Source organism: Triturus cristatus, chromosome 5_2 (assembly GCF_964204655.1).
Source record: "Triturus cristatus chromosome 5_2, aTriCri1.1, whole genome shotgun sequence".
Lineage (NCBI taxonomy): Eukaryota > Metazoa > Chordata > Amphibia > Caudata > Salamandridae > Triturus > Triturus cristatus.
Genome location: NC_140588.1, coordinates 231373494 through 231398065, shown reverse-complemented (window position 1 = coordinate 231398065; position 24572 = coordinate 231373494). Strand labels below are relative to the sequence as shown.

Below are 24572 nucleotides of genomic sequence, written 5' to 3'. Positions count from 1 at the left end.
TTTCATATCACTGACCAGCCAAGCAAGTTCACTCACAAGAGTTGAAGGTACGGTGCATTAGATATCTGGAAAAAAAGCGTGACATGGAATCTTGAACTGCTGAAAAAGAATGTCACACTGCAGAAAAAGGGAGCGCAGGTCAAATTTGAGAGAAACTGGAGTTAGTGGGTAACAGGCATAATTTACTCAGTACAAAACAGATTAGGGATATTTCTAGGAAATGACAGCCTGTGCCCACAGCCCCTTAAGTAGTTGTGAAATGGACTTATATTTCCTGATCGAAAAGAACAGAGATGCTATGCCTGACCAAGGGCCTTGTGAAGCCAAACGATTGCCCACTGGTGCTGGAAGGTTCAGTTTTTGGATTTTCGCACATGCACAGTAACAATTCACTGACAGCGTCCACTGATCTCCTATTCTTTCTTTTTAGGTCTCAATTGTAAGTGCCCTCGTGGGAGATGCAATATTTATTGCATCCAATGAAGTCCAAAACTACATGGTTTGGAATTTATTGTGCGTCATAAATCGCAGCCATTCCAAGTTTTGTCGAAAAAAAATGGGACATAATAATCAGATTTTAGTGCTTTTCGGGCCAAAATCCACACCCCGGTATTTATCTTGCATTTTCCACCTGCACATTTTGGCAGAATTGACTGACCAAAATGTCTGAGTATGCGGACATCGTTCCACCTGGTAATTAATGGGTGCAGTAAACTTCTCACAACCAGTAAATAGGATCCCTGTACAAACAAGTGTTTTTGAAGGGATCAGAAAATTCAGAACAATCATGATCAAGGGCTCAGAGAAGAAACTGACCGGAAGCCTTAGGGCGGTGACTTCCAGTTGTGCAAGCTCAGATGTACCTGGAAAAGAAGGTCCAATAGAAGATGGGAATAGAAGCCTTGAGCCAAGCACTCAAAGCCCTGTTCTGGACTCGGTGACATGCAAACTCGTGGTATAGTCAGTTTGTACAAGTACACGTTAACACGTACTGTTCAGTATGTCTTATTAAATACCTTAAAGTATACGGTCACTCACCAGTTTGTGATGGCTGTGTGAGAGCGCATCCAGAATTTCATCTACAATTCTGTCAGACAAGAATGAGGCAACCACTAATTTCACTTCACTGGGAAAGGGGAAATAAAAAAAACATCTTTAATTAGATCTGTGAATATTAATCTCCGAAAATACAAAACACAATATGTGGGACAACAAACAAAACATATTTTAAAATTAACCCCCAGTCATACACAGCATTATGTGCTTCTGAAGGAGATTGGCATGCAAAGAGTTTGCTGTCAAGTCAGATGGCTCATAAGAAACATATGCTTATTTTAAAGCTGAAAACTGCAGTCATTTATAACGGGTATAACAGACAGACAAACATAAAAAATGAGAATTGAACATATGCCTGGTTGATATCGGGGTGCCTGGAGATTTTCCAATTTACCAGCTGCTGTATGCGCAATGGAATAACAAAACTAACACATAATGTTGTATGTGAAACTTATTTCAGCAAATACAATTGATTCTCATCCAAAATCTGAATGGGCAATTAAGATCTTTTTAATGACCTGATTCAAACAGTTTTTTCTGACTCAGTTGGCTCTGTTCGCTTTCGACTTGCAGAATACATCTAAATAGATTTTAAATAATACAACATAAAAAATAACAACACTAGATATAATTAACCGATTTCAAGATGCAACGTAAATCATCTGAAATGTTGCTCATAGCAGTTTAGTAGGTGGTAGAAAACGTTAAACCATCAGGCGTGATCAGCTAAAATCCATTTGAGACTGGCCATCTGGAACAAGGGTGCTACTACACTGTACAAACCAGGCAGCATGATTAGCTTCTGGTAGGAAAGAAAAATTAACACATAATATACGGAGTGAAAACCTTAAATACGGACAGGAGAAGTAGCGAAGATCCAATATCTAAATCAAACCAGGAGACAGCATTAGAATGTGAGTAAAATAATCATCAGGGGCAGAATACAAATAATGCTTTGCAATTGTAAATTTCTAGAATTGAAAGTGCCAGGGAACCTAAAGCAGACGAAGAAAAGGGTCAGAGGGAAGAGGATACAGAGGGGTTGGCGGTGTGGCGGGAGTATATGTATTTGTATCTGTATGTTTGTGAGAAAGACAGTCAAAAAGTAAGGGATTTCTCAGAGAAGGTGTGATCAAGCTATGGGGTTGGGGACTCTCTTTATCTTCACTGCTTATAGTGCACCCCCCCCCCCCAGCAATAGGGCTTTCTCATCCAATTCTGAGTACGTTTCATAATTTCAGTCACCTTGTTTAACCTCTAAGTGTCTACGCAGCAACAGAGCCGCACAGTGGCCTTAAAGTGGCAGGAGCAGCTCCTACAAGGGAGCCTGCAGCCGAGAGCCACTGCGATGGCACAGTAGTGGCAATCCTGAGTACAATTGAAAGGCTTGGTTGCAGGTGCACAGACACACCATATTGAAGACCAGGGCATACTTTTCATCATCAGACTTTGACAAAGAGCAAGAGAAAGAAAGACAGAAAAGGAGAAAGAAGAACAGACTATACAAAAACAGTGGCACACGGAGAAAGCAGGGATGAAAAACATGGATGAGTGATAAAGAGACTTTGCCTATTATTCTGCATTGTACCTACTAATGAAAGCCTTCAGGGCAATACTTTTATGCATTTGAATACCATTTGTTGCATCTGCACTTTATCATTCCTGTATTGTACCTTTTTAATTTTGTAATAAACCTTTATGTTTTTTTTCTAAATCTTGCTCATTTTTGGAGTCAGTCCTTTCCTTACTGACTGTATTTTGAAATGCTGTTTTTGAACCTCATCTCAGGTACACATTGACTCGGTATTTGAGATAACACCATCCCAGATCCTCCTAACTACTAGGAGTGGCGTTGAGCCGCAGAATTTTAGTGGCACACAGTGGTTATACATTCTTTGTTATATGGCAACTCCAGCATGCAACCGGAACGCATTAAAAAAAAAAAAGTTTGGGCCCCTGATTTATTTATTTACTTACTTTTAACAAGTTAAGGACTGTACAGCTAAAATGGGACAGCTGTCAGACATCAAACAACTGCAGAGTTGGTCACAAAACAGGGTCCATAGTGGTATGGAGGTGAGACTTAACCCAGACACATCGCACACACTTTGACTTGGAAGAAATTAAAATACCAGAACCGGGTGTTCATCTACGTTCAGCATACGTTCGGTGTTTGCAGTATGCTTGTTAAATTATGCTATTTGGTGTCTGCAAATTAACTTGTAATTTGATGCAAATCAAACGCATGAAGATACAGTACCAGTTCGCATTACAGGCTATTTCCCAGCCTTGCTTTCTTTAAATCCTCCTCCGGTAGCTTAGTTTGTTTTTCTCCTTATCATCTTTAATTTGATGTATTTGCTTGCATTCTCTGCAGCACCAGCGCCCTGAAGAAACCTCCAGCTACTCTGTGGTGCTTCTCACACTGACTTAACACATTAGGAAGAACTTGCTAGTGTTGGCAGATTTCCAAGCACAGCAGGCTCACTATTTTCTATTTAATACAACTGCTTTCAATTGCCATCTGCATGCCATTGTTTTGTTCTTTATTCTGATTATTGGCACAGTCTGATCATAAAACCAGACTTTTGAAAGGAAAGGCTTCTGCAGCGCGGGCATCATTCAATGATGTTCTAAATAAACAAGGCAGTGAGATCATTATTGGACTCACTGCTGCACAATCCAGACAACCTTGTTATGTTATGCAGATTTGTAGAGCACCCGATCACCTGGGAGGGTGTCCTGGCGCTGGGCAGTTGTGAGTTTATGCCTAGTAGAACTACTTGGAAAGCCGGGTCTTCAGCTTCTTACGGAATTCAGGAAGTGAGGCTCTTGTGTATTAAGGCAGTTCATTACATACTTCAAGAGCCATGTAAGAGACGATCAACTGCCGGATCAGGTTTTCCGTATGTGTGGATGTGTGCAAGAAAGAGTACGGACGAGCAGAGGAGTCTGTAATGTGTGCAAAAGCAGATAACAATTGATGAGGTATCCTGGGCCTTGAAATTGTGGGTGAGAAGTTTAAATTGAGCTTGTTTGTGTATTGGAGCCAGTAGGGTTCCTTCGGGTGTCGTGTGATGTGAGTGCAGCATGGGAGGTTGGGAGCGATTCTGGCCTCAGTTGTGAAGGATCTGCAGCCTTCGAGTGAGTTTTTTGCTGATCTGGCAGGGACGGTGTTCCCGTAGTCCAGCTTGCTTTTGACGAGGGTGTGCATGAAGGCTTTCCAGGTGCTTATTAGGAGTCATTAGAAAATATTTCTCAGCTTCTTTAGGGTTTGAAAGTAGGAAGCTGTGACAGTGCTGATTTGGGTGGCCACATCAAGCTGCTGTTGATGACAATCCAACGGTCCCGGGTGGGGGTAAGTGTCGCGCCTAGCTCTGTTGGCCACCAGGTGGAGTCCTACAGTGAAGTGCTCTTTCCGAAATACGTCTCTTACGTTGCAGACTAATTTGTTTTTAGCTACTGATGAATTTTCAGATCTGTGACTAATTTTACATCACTACACACTGAATATTGAAAACATTTAGGGCCGGAGATAGTATGAATGAATTTGCAATAGGAGGATAAAATATAACTACTTACTCAGCCATTCAGATAGTGTTTAGGCCTTGTAAGGGGTATGGAAAGTACCACAAAAATACAATCTAAATTGAATTTGAATAGAACTGGTAGAGCGTGGCGACTACCCTATAGGGTGGCCTGGTGCTGACTGGAAAAGAAAGCCGGAACAACAGTTTAGTTACACAATCATGTTTTGATTCTCTTCCTGAAGGTCATATAATTTGGCTCTACTCTTACATGAAGAGGAATCTCATTCCATACCTAGGTGGAACACAGTTCAAAGACCTCTCTCCATTCAGAGCATTGCTAATTCCAGGAATTGACACGAGTGAACCAAAGGATTAACGAAGAGTCTGTGACAGACGATAGGGTAGAATAAGGGCTCTGAGGTCCACTGGGCTCGTACCAGAGCAGGTCTTATTGCAAGTGCAAAGTGCCTTAAAGCCCACACTGCTGTCAGCTGTGAGCCAATGGAGACAGCGTAGATGGGAGGAAATCGAAATATGCCACGGTAAATCGAAAAGAAGTCTGGTGGAATTGTCTTGAATCAAATGCAGTCTATTCATAAAAGGAACAGGGAAATAAATCTACATACAGAGAGTTATAGTAGTCCAGTCTAGACATAATCACTACCTGGACAACAGTATTACATTGATCCACTGGAAGGCAGGATCTAAATGCAGGAGATGTAAAAGATCGAAACCGGTCTAACTAACTTTGTAAATGGCTCGAAAAAGAGCCCTGCAAAACCCCACGTGAGATGTCAAAAGTTTGAACGAGAACAGGAGAGCTGAACAGCTTGGGTCCTAAGAGTAAAAAATTAAGTTGGCCAGCCTACAACTTTGTCCAGAATGCTGTCCAAAATAGGTTGTTTAAAAGCGCATTATAAGATACAGCATTACACGTGGCACTCAGATCCAGTCAAATGAAAGCCGCTGTCGTCCCTCTATCTAAAGTTTCAGGTAGGTATTCTGTAGCAGACAATAAGGCAGGCTTCCTACTATGCAAAGGTCGAAACACAGATTGAGAAGGGTCGAGAATATTGTTTTAAATCAATATACAGACTTCTTGATTATTTTAATGGGTAATTGGAGCAGGAAGAGGGAACTAAAGTTGTTCAGTACTGTAGGATCAGCAGAGGATTTAGAAGTTTCTGCTTCCAACTGGTAGGAACTACAACCAATACCAAAGAAGCATTGCATAGGCTGAAAAGGAGAGGGGCTACCTCATATGCTACTAAATGAAGACTGTGAGGAGGGCATTGATCCAATTGTGAACCAGATTTGGTTTGTGTTGAAATTCTTCCAGTTCCAAGATGAGTTAGATCATTCATTATGAGACAAGGAATTAAAAAAAAGACACATCTAAGCTAGAAAAGTGGGCAGTAAGATAAGTTATCTTTTCGTTAAGGCATAAGGAAGGATCGTCACAGAGCAAATGAGAAGGGGTAATGGGGGTTAGCTAAGTGCAGAAGAGTACACAGATGTTTGACAATTGTGAAGACATTCTGTGTAGAGTGTTTAAAATGTATGCTTCAAACATATTTAGTTTTCTTTTTATGTATCTTGAATGCTAAACGATTGGCAAGTTTGGCTTCTAGGCAATATTTTAAACGTCAGGCTAACTAAAGTTTCTTACAGCTTCCCTTTGCATCAGCTAGCTCCTCGGTACACCAAGGGGAAGAAGGGCACATAAGTTTTGCGGTGACTTACCTCAACAGAGGCACAATGTTTAGTGTTGATGTTAACCACTTGTAACATTTATTCACTTTAGCCTCAATATCTTCTTTTGAGTTATATAGTGAAAACGTTTTATTACAGGATAATGTGGGACTTAGTTTATCTTTAGAAATGTTGCCCCATGGGCAGCAAGTAACTGAGGGCTGATTCAAAGTCTGGCAAATTATTGTGAAGCTACCTGACCCGACTAAAACAGGAATAGCACAAAGATCCGACCAGCCCAAAACAATAGGAGGATTTGTTTTAAGTAGCTCTTTTGGAGCAAAGTTAGTGTCAAGTAAATGACCTGCAGTATGTGTTGCTCGCTTGATCAAGTGGGAGTGTCCATGACTACCCATATATTCCAAGCACTAAGCAACTTTAGGGCAAGATTAAAACTGCAAAGTTTTGACTCCATTTAGGTGGAGGGGCTTGTTTTTTTCTCTTAGCGAATCCCTAAAATGTACATGGTTGAGGGCTATAAAGAGCAACACGTCCGAAAGAATCAAAAGATTTAACTTTTAGCTGCAGACTTTTCATTCTACACTGGGTCACCTCTACATTGCCTTCACACATCGCCATGTTAAACATTTACAGGTGTATGTGCATTTAAGAAAAATCACCTTAACATAACATGAATATCATTGACATTTACAGCGTGGACTCCAGCTACAAACTAACAATGGATAGAGCAAAATTCATAAACCCACATACAGGGCGAGCAGACGAAGGGCAAGAAATCACAGGAAACATGAGACAACATGGGCCCAGCATACAAAAGATAAATTAGATTATTAGGTATATGTGCTTTCACAAATCTCACAATCTAATTAAACACATGGCAAAATTGGACGAAGAGATGGGCGACTTTACAGTTAAGATTAAAAGGGAGAATAAAAATAAATTGCTCATGTCCCCAGAAGTTTTGATTTCAATGCTTCGCGTACATCCTCACTGGGCATGACATGTCAACCAGGAGGAACACATAAACAACATCTAGAAAGGTGAGCACCCCAGAGTTAGGTGGGATCCACAGCAAAATGACAAGCAAGATCAAAGATTGGGCCTTCTTATTTACAACAGATACTTCTATCACGTCCATTGTTTTCCACAGGCAAATTGTTGTTGTAAGTGAATGTCAGATGCGAGATGGAAACATAACTTCCAACCCAATTCCTTTAGAAAGGTCTTTTGCTGAGCAGGTCAGTGCAAAGGCTTATAAAGCAGGAATCCTCATACATGTAAATGAAGGAACACCTCATACACTTTCAGTGTCTGGGGACTAAGTTGGGCATGTAATGAAACAAAGACCTCAAGGGGGACTTGAGTCAAACACTTGTTAGATTTGAGAAGAAGCGGACCATAAGTGTTTCTCTCGATTTGCTGACACAAGAGATGGTGAAAGCTTCTACAGGCATAAGCCAGAAGTATGTAGTGTTGAGGAAAAACTTGTACAAATACCTAGAGATCAGCCAACACTTAAAACCTCTGTTAAAAACTATGAGGCTTCTCAAGCACAGACCCGGATAACAACTCAAAATACAGAAGGCGATTATAATCTTACAGCTGGTATCAAGTTATTAAAACTCAGTGCAAGTGAAGGCACTGACTTTCTGACAACTAAAATTAGCTAAAGCTAACTGAGAGATAAACTGAACAAAATAATAGAAAAGGAAAACATTATACATAATGTGAGATTGAATCAAGGCTTGCTCGAAATGTGGAAAGTATATGACATGTCTCAAAGTGAGAAAAGGATCGAAATGACTGTAATCCATGAACTTTTGTTGATGTCTATTATAAGATGGCAAATGAGTAGTGCTATCATAGTAGGAGTGAGTTCTATTCGTGGAAGTTTCTTTTGACTTTGTACCTCTGTGTTTTTTACTTTGCCATGGCATAAGACTCTCATATGGAGTCTCATTCACTGTAAAACTCTATATAAAATCAGTTAAGAATGGTAATGTTCAGAGGCCGCCTGTAATTATAAGGTGATTATCCTGTAGACACCCAGCCCAACGGGCTCTGAGTGGGCTACCACAATACTTGCTAACATGTGTAAATGTGTAGGCCAAGCTAGGAACACTGTGGTCTGACTGTAGCTCTGTGATTTCTCACAGCTACCTTTTTCTTACTAATATGTAGGTTGAAACATAGTGATGCTAAGGCCTTAAAATTATTTTAGACATTAAAAGCCAATGTCTACAACTGTAAATATAAGGTCATCTTCCCATAGACACTAAGTGCAATGGGCTCTGAGTGGGCTGCCGCAATACTTGATAAGATGTTGGAATGTGGCTGTGTACATGTTTAGGCTGAGCTAGGAACACTGTTGACTGGCTGTAGCTCTGTGATTTCTCACAGCTACCTTTTTCTAAATTGTTTGTGGGTTGACTCAAATGGTGCTAAGTCCTTTAAATTATTTTAGCTATTTAAAGAGAATGTCTGTTTCTTTTTTAGGTAAAGTGTTTGATCTGTGATATTTTCCCAATTGAGCTCTGTATGTTTAAAACTGTGTAAAGTTGTAACATTTGAATGACACATAGTTCAAGGAGAAGTATTAGATCCTTTCATACACATTTGTGAGTCTAGAATTCAGATCTAATGTCAGAGTTTCCCTAGAGGAAATATGTCATACATCTGAATCTAATGCATTTTTTCTGAATCTCCCATCCATGACATTTGTTGTTTGAGCTGCCTTGCTGAACAGAGTTATTAGCTGTGCCCATCTGCTTGGAGATGGGAGGACTTAAAAAAAAGAATGGGTTCATTCCAAGAAGATTAGATTCTATTGATTGAAGAACAGGGAAGAGTTATGAATTCCAGACCACACAGCAGCAATTTCCTGTTAATTTATAGTGCTTTCATGCGCACTCAAGATATAAACAATGTTAAGTGGGTTGAGAAGAAAAATCAGTAGTGCAAGCATGCTGTGTTACAATATTTTGTGTTTTTTTTGGGGGGGGGTCTACCGGCTGGGTTGTTGCATCATTGCAGATTTGTTAACCTGCCTAAGGGAGGCTCCGCTTCTATGAGCAGGGTTCCCACTGGGGCCCAGAGTGTGTTGCTCACTCGCCCCTCATGCTTGGGCAGTATGGTTGAAGCCAGAATGTAATCGCCAAGTGGGCCCTACCTAAAGGAAGTGTAGATAGTCACAAGTGCATAGGGAGTAAGAGTGCAGGGAAGCACGAGACGTAATGTATTCCTGCAGATCGTCCACAGAGTGCAGCCATGCAGCACTAACTGAGGATTTACAGATGGGGTGGAGAGTGAGTGTCAGATGTCCATGAGAGGCCAGAGTAACGGCAGTATAATAAAACAACCGGTCAGCTATCACTGTTTAAGCACACAAGAGAAGGAAATAACTTGTTCTCCAGTTGGTTTCTAGGCAATAGCATAAACAACTAAAATCTAGGGCCAGAGCTCCTGTGGTCACACTTGAGAAATGAAGTCTGGACAGAGGTTTAGTTGTCTGTCTAGGGGCAAGCCTTAATTGAGGTCCTTCACTTGGTATTGTCTTTTAATGACATCCACTTGTTTTTAGGTCTCGCCTAACGCAGCGCGCATGCGCTGCCTAGGAGAGGGCCTCTTGAAATCACTTCAGACTTCCAAGAGACTTCTCCGTGTGGGTGGGACTCCTCCCACACATGCCATTGGCCTGTGCATGTGGCTTTCAAAAATGAAAGCACCCAAATAGCCAAAGGCGGGGGTATAGCCCGCCTTTTCTGAAAACGTTCCCTCCCATGGCCTATGGGTCTCGGGAGCGAACGGAGCGAGCAGTGGCGCGCTGTGTGCCAGCTGCATTCCAGGATCGGGTTACTAATTAACCCAGCGTGGTCGCTTTCACCACCCTCTTTTCCTTCTCTCTGATTCACCGTTTCATTCCTATCTGTGCGCACACCCACCCTTATTGTGTTTGCTGTAAAACGTAAACTAATCTGTACTATTGAAAATCTAATGCCTTTTGCATAAATGCGTTTTTTTTCCTTTGAAAGACTCTAGATTCTGGAAACTAGCATGAGACAGATGACAGTAAAACAAACAGGGCAGAAAGGCGTGTTGCGGTTTTCGGGGAAGATAGGGGTAGAAGCTTGAGTCGTGATGACAGGAATTCGCAACAAGCAACCGAGCTTGTTAACTTTAGGCTGCATGGCAATTTCATCAGCTGTGGGGGTTTTCCTAACTGCACGGCATTCCTTTCTCATAGTCTGACAAGTGTCTTGAAGACTGCCCTCTTATGTGTAGCGCCTTTTCTGTTCATTCTTGGTTTTACTTCTGCAATGTTCTTTGCATCGTTCCTGCCCGCACACACCCCCTTCTTCTTCGCCTTAGTGTCCCAGAGCCCCTGCTGTTTCCCAAGGACGAGGTACATAAGTCAAGGGGAAGGGTAGTTTTTTTCTTCAGAACAGACTTTGCAGGGACAGGGCTCGTTCCCTTCAGCGACCACTGCAGGAGTACTGGCTGGATGCCCACCCTCGGGCCCCCGTTTTCCTAACTGCACGCCATTCCTTTCTCGTAGTCTGAAAAGTGTCTCGAAAGTGAAAGATTTTAAAACAATAATCGGAGCTTTCTACTCTTTTGCTATTCTTGACACGTTAATAAAACTGCTTACAAAACGTTTTTATTATAGCTTTTCAACACGCTAACACAGCAGTATAGATTAAAGACTTTAGCAAAGCCAACAGCTCTGGTTAAACACTTCTAAGGCCCCAACGGCGAGACCTATTGGCTATGCCAATGCTTCTTTATATATGTGTCTGTACTAAGGGACTTCACGATAAAGGTCAAATTATTGGGGCTGGTTTAAATTGTACGGAATGGTATAAATATTTATATAGCACATACTACTCCTGCGGAGTCACTGAAGCGCTTTGAAAATGGGCATCGGGCAACTCCATTGGCACAAAATGTCCACAATTATGTTGCTCATAATGGTCACAGTTGGTAATGTTATTTATCAGGCAGTTGTCATGCAGTTTGTTAGTCTTCAATCACTATCTGTTATGCAATTCCTTAAGTAAGAGCATATATTGTTGTTGTGCATCAAGGTGTTGGTCATGCACATGAAACAAAACTACAATCTTCTTATAATGCTGTTATAATAACATTAGCCACACAATTGGCAAGTTATTAATTTTGAAAAAAATCACACCATGAGGTCTGGGAAATAAACTTCTGGTGTACATGATCATACTTTTGACACTAGTTGGCTCTTTTAGGTGAGGTGTGATGCAATCCATGCGGCTAGTCGATTTGTACATCACACACAACCTAAAGGCTAACATGCACCTAATAATTGTCAAAAACAAAGAGACATGCAAAGTGTGACTTGTGTAATAATGAGTCACAGAGTGTGCTTCAGCTCTCAAGTGACAGCCTAACATTACTGCGAAAATTGTGATAATCCTTTGTTAAAGGTATTTTCTGTATATTGTGAGAGCCGATTCAAGCCTGTAAGTATTCTCTTTGATACTGAAAAGCATAGGTTAAAAGAAATTGACCTTTAGGTGTGTATTGTTGTTTAACTAGGTTAAGGCCTATTACTCTGTAAGTTATCTGTAAAGCTCATCATACACCGAAGTTTAATGTTGCTCAAATAACTACAAACACAAAGGGGTTTACTGGGAAGGCTTGTTGGTAGGTAAGAAAGTTTAAGTTTCCAGAAACAAACTAAGTAAAACTTGGCTCAAGCTGGATTTGCGCTACCTCAATTTGGATGTCAAAAAAACGGGGAAAGATTGATAAATTACCCTCTGGACAATCACCATAGTTTTGAACACAAGTCTTTTGCAAAACGTGAGCTGGAGTCCAAGTTTCAGGCTCGGGTAAATATGCAGTTATTTAGGAATAGACAAATTTGCCAAATGGAAACCCACTCATTTTTAAAACATACAAAAAATGTACTAGTAACCCCCTGAGTCTGAGCTCAGTTACACCCTGTAACAAATCTCAAGGTAGTTGATTTGCACCATAGGAGTTCTTATGAAGGCACTTAGGAGGGAATCCCAGTTGTTTTCCCACTGTGAATTTGTATGTATCAGCCATTTTGATTCAAGTATTTAGCTCTGTGTGTATTAAAGCACTTTTTCTTTATAAAGCCCTGGCTGGACATTGATTTATTGATTATTGCAGTGCATTGCTGAGTTCTGAGTTTCTAGCCAGCAACACCCACTCAACCTCGCCCTGCTCTGCCTCACTATCATGAACGTAAAGTACTACTAGGGATATTTAGATCCAAAGTTTCAGCGTCCAGGGTATAGTTAAAAAGCCCCTATTGTGCAGAGTGTGGTCACGCTACATTTGATTGCCCTGGCAGCTCACAAAGCCGATATCACAGCTACCTATTTGAAATTCCTGAAAGAACACTCAAACAATTTGTGGTTTTAATTTAACTCAACTCCTGTGTTACCAAATGCGCTATCACACTACCGCCTACCACAAAGTGGGTTGCGGCATGCTGCCTTTACCTTGAAATCTGCCTTGGCCACTCTGTTTCAGTACAGCCTGAAGCTTTGGTCTATTGCAGACCACACCAATGCATTTCATTCTACGGATCTGGCTTGAAGGAATTCATCGATTCTACTTTAGAATGGATTTCGGCCACATTCCAACATCTCATCCAGACCTCCATCAATTATATATACTACTAAGTATAACTGAATTGGACAGAAAGGCTTTAGGATGAGCTCCATTGAGGTGTGAGAAATTCCATCTACAAGTTACCTGATCATCATAAATCATAAATAACCTCCTCTACATAAAATCGCTCAATAGGAAGAAATTCCATTTACCATGTTACTGTCACACATTCCATTTTTACCTGTTATTTTTTTAATCAAATTGTTGCTGCCAATTTGCAGTTATGGTTCTTGTGAGGCATGGCAAATAAATCGTGGGTATGTACTCAAATACAGGATTTGCATGTGTATCTGGGGAGAAAACGTTGCTAGGTAAGGCCATCTGTACACTTTACCTTATTTTATTGAGAATATCAATTCCAGATTGCTCCAGCAAGACGTTTTTAACAAAGGAGCGTGGAATGGAAATCTTAGCAGTGCTGGCTTCTATTAAATCCTCCTTGATATGAGCTTTCGTCATCACATTAGGACACAGATCTTCAGCTGCATCGACCATAGACACCAGCAATTCCTGAACAAAAGCAAAACCAAAAGGTCTTATATACAAAAGGAGAAACATAATAAAGTATCACAATAAAAACAAAAAGACAAAATCTAACACATTAGATCTCTGCCACAAGAAAAACCGACAAGCCTGGTCAGGGCGATGATCGGTGCAGTGCTGCGGCCAAGACCGTTCTTTGCCTTCCCCTCGATTTACTAATCTACAGCATCGCAAAGGAGTTCTGTATAATAAGATGGAAAATGATTCTCTTTTGATTATAAAGAAGATGCTTTCCTATATGCATCTCACTCACTAGGGGTCGTGTTAGCCAAAAACTTTTGATTTTACAAAAATTATGTATAAAGTATACTTACTTAAATGGATTTTCATCTAGCAGTTTTCTTAAATGGATTTTCATCTAGCAGTCTACTTCATCCATTGGTCTGTTGTTGTGTATCAATCACATTTTTCTTCTGCCCAATACAGCATACAGCAAGCGGAAATTGGTCAGGCCACTTCAGCCACTGGCTAACTTCACTCTGAGATATAATATTCTGCTCCATCGCAAGCAGCATATCTACACCAAAGTAGTTCCTTTCATGCTAGGGACTACTATTTCAACATGTACTATTTTAATCAAAAAATGTTTTTGCTTTGAGGCAATAGTTTTATTTTATAATGGCAAAGGCCCCGCCACTCCCACAACAGTAACATTTTACAAATGTATTAAGGAAACGAAACAAGCATTGGCAAGCCCGGTGGCTAGCCAGAAATGCCAGAACAGTTAAATTGGCCAATGTTTGTTGAACAAAGCAGAGCAAGCAGGGAGGCGGACCCATAAGGAATGTAAAACCTCCATCTCTGCATACACTTCTGCAAAATGTTTGCATTGGGACTTCTGTCCTACAAAATGCAACAGCTTCCTTATCCAAAAAATCAGTGGAGACTAGTAATTTTTTTAAGTGATGGAGCATAAGTACAGGATTTGAATTGTGCTTTGCAAAAGAAAAAGCTAGTCTGGCTTCTTCTGGGGGAGTTCGAAGGGGTGGTTGGGGTTCCATAAAAACATGTGGCCAAATAGAACATTTCTACAGACCAATTTTCATGTACATGTATATGTTAATTAGCCAGCGTTACTGAGAGGGCACTCATTATATAGTCCAATACCTACAAACCCCAGAGGATTTGGAGTTTCATCCGTCTTAAGAGTATTTTAATAAAAAAGTGGTAAAATGGACCATGTTTCAGCATGCTTTCCATTAAAATCAGTATCAGTAAGCTTAGCGAAACTCCAGTTTCAGGCAGCAAGGGAGTTTTACAACTGTAGTGACTGCCACTCAAACATCAGGTAAATAAAGTTTTGAAAGTAATGTCTTTTTATCCCCAAATCTGCCTGCCACCGTATGAAACTACACACATTTTGTTGTCCAATACAAGCTTTTCATTTTGGAAAAATAAACTTCCACAAAATAAATCATTATTTTCATTAAAAAAAAAACAAAAAAAATATGTCCAAAAAATACCAGAATTTCAGTTTAAATCAATGTTTCATGACGAAACATTAGTTTGTCTCTTTCATAAAATATTCACTAGTACTGCTGCATATGAACAAGTTCTGCTGTGAATGCCAGTGTATCACTATTTCATGCCAGAATTTCCACTAAAAGGGGAGGGTCACAATATGGCAGGAATTACCACCAGTATGCATTATGACAAAGATATGTATTATTATGCAATGAAAGCTGACAGTATGCAAGCAATTACAGCCATATTGCCACGGAGAGAATTATACCAGGGGTATGTAACATCGTGCCAATGATATGCCTGAAATTACAATAATTAGGCAATGCCCAGCTTCATATATGGTGTTTGCGCCATCAAGCCAGATACGTCCAACATATAAATTGACTTACTGGCTTTATGCATATCCAAGTCCAGCATCATATCAGCAGTGAACCTAATTATGTCATCTTCCATTCTCAACAACACTCCAGGAATTACCACCATTATGTATGTATATGATTTCTAGAGCGCGACTGTTACTCCAAGGAGTGTCCTGCCGCTAATGCAGAAGATGGGCTACCCGAGGGAAAATGAGGGTATTGACTTACAGTTTAGGAAAAAGCCAAGATTTGAGCTTCTTCCGGAATAAGGCGGTAGCCTCGATGAGTCGTAGTCCCAAAGGAAGTTTATTTTACAGAGTGGGGCCCAGGAGAGAGAAAGATCTGCCCCCGGACGCCTTCTTAATCCGCGGAACTTTAGCAAGACAGAAGTCGGCAGAGAGCAGGTTTCTCCGGGAGGTATAGAACGTAATTCTAGCTCTTCAGTAGCACGGGACTGTCCCGTTTAAGGCTTTCCGTGTGAAAAGTAAAATCTTAAATCTGATCTTCCTCCTGATCGAGAGCCCATGAAGATCATGAAGAAGCCGTGATACATGAGAACTATGGCGCAGACCAAAAATCGTTAGTACAGTTGCATTCTGGACCAGCTGTAGATAATCAATCAGGTAGTCAGGTAGGCCTAAGTAGAGTCAAAGAACAGGAGGTACAAAAACTTTCGTAACATACGTAGTGAGGCAAAACAAGTGCCCACCACGGTGTTGACTTGGGAGCGAACCAGCAGCTGTCCATCAAATTTAATGCCTATGTTTTTCACTGACAAGTTTTCAGTAAGTGAAGGGGCGGCATCAGTTGGCCAGAAAGACTGCCAAGAAACCTCTGCTTCATGTCCAAACAAGAGGAGCTCGGACTTCCCAGCATTGCATTTGAGTTGATTTGATGAGAACCAGCCAAAGATTGCATTGAGGCAATTTCAGATTTTCTTATCCGGAAAAGTCTAATAGTTCCTCCAGGAGAACAGCAGTTGGGTGTCATCAGCGTATGACACAATTTTGGCCCCCAGTGATTCTGCCAGGTCTGCCAAGGTAGTGAGATACATATTAAACAGTGTGGGGCTCAACGCTGAGCCATGTGGCCCTCCCACCCTCAATTTACGAGGATTGGCTGAGAAGGGGGGCTCCATACCTCTTGTCCTCTGCCCTCAAGAAAGGATGCCAGCCAATTCCAGGCATGCCCTCTAATTCCAACAGAACTGAGACAGGCCAGTAAGATGTGGTAAGAGATAGTATCGAACGAGGCCGATAAATCTACCATAACCAGCAGCGCCCTGTCACCTACATCAAGGCTAAGTCTGATGAAATTGACTACCTCAAGCAGTGCTGTCTCAGTACTGCAACTGGGACGAAACCCAGATTGACTAGCATGTAGCAGGTTGTTGGTTTCTAAGTAGGAAGAAAGCTGCTGATTTAAATGGTTTTCAAGAACTACAGAGAAAGCTGGAAGCAGAGGGATCGGTCTGTAATTGGCCGGATCTCTGGGGTCGGTCTAGGTTTTTTTTCAAAAGAGGCACACATTTTGCCTGCTTCCATATTTTGGGCTCAGTAGCTGATGGAAAGGAGGTGTTGAAAAGCTGATTTGAAAGTGGTTTGATAGCCTCCGCACCTCGGGATAGAATAATGTCGGGACCTGGATCCACGGGGAGCCATGGCCAGCATTATCCCAGGGGTTATCCCCATCATGTCATGGATGCCTACAACATGAAGAATTAGAGCCATTATGCAAGGCCCAGAGAAATACTGTTAGTAGGCACCCTCACCCTCACAGCCACATGTCATTGCGCATGCGCACAAACACTAGCACATGCGGAAATACAAATGTGCATACACAAACAATACCATCTGTTTAAACAACAAGAAGCAACAGCCAGATCTTTGTTACATACTTTTGTAGCCAGAGCCAACTGCAACTAGTCCCATGAAGTCTACTGTCACTTCTTTCTAGTGAACCTTGTTCCACTCACACTTGCCACCTTATGGGACAAATATTACGCTTACAGTGGGTATCGCAGCTCAATAGCTGCAGTACCACCGGCCCACCAGACAGGCGCAGCCTAGTTTGTTTCTCTGTCGCTCTGAAAGCCTGAAGCTCTGCAGCAGCATCAGCACTGCAAACCTGCTAACCCCAAGGCTGATGGGAGAAAAAAAGACAGGCCATCTCTGCACAAAAGATGACACTTGGAGCTGCTACGATCCAAAGTGCAGTCAAGAGTGACTTGGGGCAGTGGCATTATTCCTCGATGCTGCCCGAGAATGTGGGCAAAATAGAAGCTATCCATTAGGCAGCTTTAAGTTTGTAAAGTGTTACCCCCGGATCAGGGCTGCCCGCAACTAATCAATTATTTGCAAGTTCTTGAGCAGCCACATGCATGTATTTCATTTGTTTTATAGTCCCCATCATACCACCGAAGGGTGTCGGAGCACTTTAAATTACACACACACACACAATGAAAAATATGTGTGTAAATCTGTGTACAGAAAATGTAAAATAAGACAAAGGGGACTAAGAGGTGAAGAGGTGTAGTATTCACATGCCATCCGTATTGGTAGGACTTTTTTAAGAGTCCTTGTTCCGGAGAAGCTCAAACTCAGGATTCAATACATAACACAGCGGTTAGGGTTGGCTTTACTAATAAGAATACATTTCTACCCCCAAAAAAACATATTACCAACATTAGGATAATGAAAGACTGGGGGGAAACATAACTTTCTAACCTGTACTATGCAGACTGCATGCAGCTCTTTGATGCCGTTCATAGAACACTGTGCTAGACTACAATTCAACTCATGAACTGCACAGTGGAAGAGGCGTGGCGCAGCGGCCAGGGCAACTGACTCTGTGACCCAGGGACTCACGGTTGATCCCCGGTGCCGGCGGCAGATCAGCCCAGCACCATGTGACTCTGGGCAATAGCTCGCTTAATCTTCCCGACGGCCCCCAGCGCCTTGACACCTTCGGGTAATTGTTCGCGCTTTTCAAATACTAGCTATTTACATTTACATTTTAACATCTTCTTTGTCATTGTAGAAGAGTAATAAGTGCTCCCACATAGTCCGTAGATCGCAGCAGGCTCAATCCGCAGCAGAACGGGATGGACCCGATGATGAAGCATGCCACCAAGGGGTAACCCTGGTGGGTGAGGGTTTTACAAGAGAACCTTGTTTTGCTCCCGTGGAGAGTTGCTTTGTGTGACGTAACTGGGTTTCATTTTTTTTGGGAACTAAACACTTGATAAGGAGGACAAACCCAGCATATCCCCTTTCTACCCCCTCTTTTTGATACAAAAAACATTAATGTCACTGAGAGTCAGTCATAATTTGCGGGAACTTAAAACAACACTGGAATTCCTGGGGCAGGAGACACTTTTAGTTATTATTGTAGAGCACCTCCAACTTTATAAACACATTCAATATATAGCATGTTATTGCGACCTATTTAATTAGATGCAGGAAATTGTTTTCTTACTGCATATCTAATCTAATATGAGAGTTGTAAGGAAAAGAACGTGCAAGCACCAGAAAACTGTGCATGTTTTTTTGTAGGGCACTGTGAGAAGAGTTGCCAATGATCTTGCTGTTTGAATAGAGATCTGCTGCCAGGTTTAGACCCCCGGCTGCCTTATTTGTTGTCTACGATGATTTTCTATCTTTACTTTGGGACTCGCCATAGTTTGGAGGTGAAAATCTCTTCTTTACTAGCTGACAAACTTAAAATCCTCAAGAATGAATCATTGCCACAGATTGCCTGAAGTTATTCACAAGAAGCAAGTCCTTCCTCCCCACTAGGGGTGTAGCTATCAATAGTGCAGCAAGTTCAGCAGCACCAATGCCCAAGGGCAAGAGAGGCCCAATACTCCCAAAGTATGAGTGTTTTTACGATTTAGACTAGAGAGAGGGCCTAATTTGCCTATTTGCAAGTGCGCGCATGATATAGTTGCTATGCAGCCGCTCCCCACCAATGAAGGTTCCTCCCAATTTAAGATTTGGTCGACCTGATCCTGAATGGACAACAGAAAGCTAGAGTGAAATTTCTCTATGAAATAAAACTAAGCCCACTCTTGTTACCATGCCACTGCCCGTTCCTCGAAGTTCTGATATTCTCTCCAGGAACATTGCAGGCCTTAAACAAGGACTATCTGACAATGGTTTGGTGTATCTATTCTAGCCCATGGTATCTGCAGTTCCCAGTAAACCTGGATCACATGCTGTTTTAACAAAGAAGGATGTGAAACTTACTATATTCCTGATAATGTGGGTGACAAAAGGTGGCTGCCTAGGTGGTACGCAAATATGGGTTGTCACTGATGAAAATATGGCACCTTTATCTAACTGCTCTGAAGTTGGTCGGGGCCAACCTGATATTGCATTTGGATAATGTTTATAAAACTGATAAAGAGGCAGCTGGAACCTCCCACTTAGAGAGGAAGCAGTGACTCATCCAAATAGGAGTGCCAGAAGCTGACCTTTAAATTGTGTTGGATGAATTTGACAGGTCCCTGACGCTGACTTGGTTGATGAAGTAGGGATAAATGTCAAGGTTGAGGTACTGGAAATTCCCAAGATTTGTTTTGGAGTAAGGACCACCAAGGCAGGGCAACAACTGCATGAAACATTCGCAGTATCAGGTTTTAAGCTGTTAAATGAACACTTTGAGGCAGACATCACATCTAAACTTGTATTTAATTTAAGGAGAAGGAAATCACTTACTGATTGCTTTATTGCTAACATTAATTTTGCCGAAGATAGATTAGAAGCTGATCTTTATCCAGCAGCAGTTTCTCCCCGAGGGCGGGGGAGCATCGCCACCCTTCTCGCCAGCTGCCAGGTGTGCAGGAAAAAGTAAAATGTCAATAAAAAGATTTCATTGAATTTTATTTTTTCGATGTGCGTACAGCAGCAGCCAGCCGACCCTGAGACTAGAGACATACGGGCGTGGACTCTGCTGCCAATTGGCAGCATAGGACAGGAGCAGTGGCAGTGCTTCAAAGTGCGCATGTCACTTTGGCTGGTTGTCTTGCGCCAGCCAAAGCGAAATGCGAACTTTGAAGCTCTCCACTCAGCTGACTTAGACAGCTGGGTTGAGACCAAGCACAGGGCTACAGGGCCCTGAGCGTCCAGCCAGCCCAGGTCACTCCATCCAATCCAGGCTCTTCTCTCATGCTGGTTAACAGTCAAGGAGTATGGTTATATTTGTGTATATATCTATATATGAATATCCGTCAATCGGACAAGCACTATTTGTAAATATTCACAACGTAATGTTATAACATTATAATGAGAAACAGTTCATAAACCAAAATGGGAACCTAAAGTCAAATCTGGTTAGCTGAGTCACTTGTGTCTATCCAAATGAAATTTTTTGCTTCATAAACTGGCTCTGCAAGTTCACAAACGTCACTGTGAAGAATTCAGCTTGGGTCCGTTTTGGCAAAAGATAGCTCTGCTCCAATACAAGGGTAAAGCACACCCCAGAAGAGTGCACAAATTATTTTTTAGCACAAAAAGGCAACACTAAGATGCGCAGTCAGTCAAACCGCTCTTTAGCTTCATATACTGCCTGCGAATGTCTCTCATGTTTTTTCTGGATACTTCTAACAGCAAAGTCATCAACTTTAGACTGTTCCAAGGTGCCAGGTTGGTCCCGAAGATTTAAAGAGTACTACTCCCGCGTGCCGGTAAGTGGCATCAGGCAGCTCCATGTTTACTTTGTTCCACCGTGGAAATGACGCATAGAGCTGCATATCAGTGGAACCCCTTAGCGCCAATGTCAGTTACTTTCTTTACGGATCTTCAGAGATCCACATGATGCAAGTCTGACTCCTGAAGTCATGTGAGGAGTATGACCTCATGAACCAAAGGTGATTTGGGATCATGAGGCAAAGCGATACATAGCTGAACACTGGAAGAAGAAACAGCACAAGGCCCACTCCCACTCTAAGACAAGGGTGTGGACCTGTTCCCACTCTCATGGCTATTTAAGCGACAGGTCCTCTTCATGGACAAAGCCTTCTGGTAAATCCAAGTCTAAGCAGAAGCACAAGAAGGCCAAGGGGGCTCGCACCCATCCTGCCATTCTCTTTCAAACAAGTTGCGAGGGCATCAATGTGCTACTCACCTCGCTCCCAAACTCCTTCTGAGTTGATTCCAAATTGATCCTCCGCAATTGATCCTGATCCATCCCAAGCTTCCCAATACATCAGGAACATCATAGAAGATCAAGGCTTTCAGAGAGACTATGCTGCAAATCTTTGCCACTCTACAGGCTTCCTCTGCCGCCCCTTCGGGCCCCAAGGAGACATTGAAGTCTCCAGTCGGCTCACTGCCGGCAGATCAGTCCTTGGCACGGTATGTGCATCCCAAAACCACCTCTGGTCCTGCAACAGCTTTGGTCGAGACTACCAACACAGACGCTAAAATCCACCCTCATTCCCACAGTATCAACGCTGGTCCCAAAGCCACTGGAATAGGACTGGTTCCCAATTTCGATGTCTGACTTTAGGATAAACTCATCAAGATCTTGATCCTGGTTACATCCCATATTCAGAACGATGCACCCCGTCCCTTTATGTTCAGATTCAGACAAGCACTACCTTTACCACAGTACTACCTGCCAGTCCTCCACCACCTTTTTGGCTCTGATCAAAGTAAGCCATCCTTCGAAGGTGACCATGGAAGATCAGGATGAGCTACCCCCACATTATGATGATAAAAATCCATACTTGAATTTACAGGAGGCCAGTGGGTTGGACACTTTCCCTGATACTGGGTTGCTTTTTATCCCCTGGACCATCAATGGAAAACACTGCTTCTTTTGCTATGGTGATGAGACATGCAGCAGAGGTGTTGGGCCTATAGCTTCTTTCTGTGGAAGTGAAGACAAATGTGCTTATGGAGGTTTTGCAGCATGGATATACTTTCTCCGAACCCTTACCACCATTTAATGAAGCCCTCACCGACAAATTAATGGGCTCTGGCTCTAAGCTTGTTCTTGCACACTGGTAAACAGGAAGGTAACCAGGCACTATAGGCAGGTGCCAGGTGACCTTTGACTCAACATCCTACACCAGAAAGCCTAGTGGCACAAGCTAGGAAGGAGCAACTTAATTAATTCCCTAAAACCCCCTTTTTTCGGACACAACGTTGAAGAGAATTGAGTAATTTAGGAAAAGGATGTTCATATCTGCCAGCCTATCCCTAGACCACTGAATGCTAGCTGCCTCTTTGCATGAAGTACATACACTCTTTAGAACATGGTCAGCAGACTCTGAAGAATTTCGGGCCTTCCCAACACAAACCATCCAAGATGATCAGCATGCAGCAAACATGAAATTTGATCTGGCTAAGATACCTCTGATTGCTTGGGCTGAGCAGCTGCCACTAGTGTGGAGCTTTATTGCCACGCATGGATGAGAGACATAGGTTTTTCAGGGGACATGCAGACAGTCCTTTTGGGTATGCCTTTCGACTGATATCACCTATTTGGTAAAACATCTTATTCTGCCCTGGAAAGCTTCAAAGAGAGGAAGGAAAAAGCACATTTCTCGGGCCTCTCCCGCCAATACTAGGCAGTTTCCTGAGGAGTTGTGTCCCTTTCAATGGTACTCAAGGCGTGTGCCCTTGAGGCAACATCAGGGACCACTCAACCCCCGTAGCAGGCACATCAGTCATTCCAGAGTTGGGGACATGGATCGAGCAGACACTGTGCAGGCCATCAGGTACAGCGACATTCTCAGTGTCCTACACCGATGGTATCAGCTTCAAAACTGTTTAGTTTACCCTTAGTGCGAGGCAGGACCGGACAATTTCTTGAATGGTGAGAAAATATCAAATCTGACATTTGCATCCTTCAAATTGATGAATGGGCCTACACCCTGCTATTCCTTTTTAATCCAGTGCCCCTACCGCCCATGTCAGAGCAGTTTTCAGAAGAGCACCTGTCCTTCTTGTTGCAAGAAGCACAGATTCTACTTGCCAAAGGGGCCACAGAGAAGGTACCAGTCAAATAGGGGCTGGGTGTTACTTCTGCTATTTCCAGGTGCCAAAAAATCGACAGAGACGTTTGTCCTATTTTGGATCTTTGCCCTCTGAACGCTTTTTCACAGAACAACAGATTCTGCCCAGATTCTATCTGCCCTGGATGCAGGTGACTGGTGGCATTGTACTGTAGAAATGCCACTTTCATGTACTTATCCTCCAGCACCACAGGCGGTATCTGCAGTATAGGGTGAGCTTGGAGCACTTTCAGTTTGCCATGCTCCCCTTTAGCCTCATGAGTGTTTTCACAATAGTCACGGCAGTTTTCGTGATAAACCTCTGGCAGTTGGGAATACCAATTTTCAACTACTTTGACAACTGGCTGTTGAACAAGCTCGCCACATTCAGTAGTAGATCACTACCAGACAACAGAGAACCTACTATCAACACTGGTTTGCACGACCAATGTGCGGAACTCGCATCTAGCGCCTTTGCAGAGGCTCCTTTCATCAGAGCTGTCCTGGGGACAGTGCAATTCTGGGCCCTCCCTGTGGCACAACGAGTCAAGGACATTCAGGCTAAGATCCTGATGTTTCAGCCTGGGTGCTGGGTCTCACAGTGGCTCTGAATCTTCGCATCCTATTGGCCTCCTGCCTCCTCCTTGTCAATTCTGCCAGGTGGTACATGCGGAATCTGAAGTGGGATCTGAAATCCAAGTGGCCCTAGCATCAAGGGAACCTGTTGGAATCCATCCAGGTTTCAGAGGAGACTGTAAATGTCATGCCGTGGTGGCTTTTCAACCACAATTGGGCCAGCAGCAGACCCCACTCCCTACACAACCCAGAGATTACTGTGGTAATGGATGCGTCTCAGCTGGGTTGTGGAGATCAATTGGGAGAGGGACTCAGGCCTCCATCAGACACCCAGAAGTCACCTGGCATTGAAGGGCTTCTTCGGTCCATCAAAAGGATTGCAAGTACAGGTCCTCAAGGACAACACCAACACCATGTGGTATTAAAACAAGCAGTGTGGTGTTGGCTTGTGTGCCAAGAGGCCTTACACCTCTGGAGCTGGCTGGGGCATCAGGGCATCTCTCTGATTGTGTACCACTTGCCAGGATCTTTAAATACCAGGACAGATTAGCTTAGCCAGCAACTGCAGGTGGATCATAAATGGTGGTTGCATCCCAAGGAAGGCCAGGAACATCTACCAACAGTGAGACGAATCCTGGATGGATCTTTTCTCCA

General features: G+C 42.6%; 1 protein-coding gene across 1 annotated transcript in view; it reads right to left on the bottom strand.

Moving 5' to 3' along the window:
- Positions 1 to 24572, bottom strand: part of CARMIL1 (capping protein regulator and myosin 1 linker 1) — a 995540-nt gene that overhangs the window by 164663 nt on the left and 806305 nt on the right. Inside the window, exons 27-28 of the mRNA XM_085607022.1 lie at positions 13309 to 13484; positions 1039 to 1126 (exon numbers count right to left, since the gene is read on the bottom strand). Of these exons, the coding sequence (XP_085463148.1) occupies positions 1039 to 1126; positions 13309 to 13484 (264 nt within the window). The remainder of the gene's footprint in view (positions 1 to 1038; positions 1127 to 13308; positions 13485 to 24572) is intronic.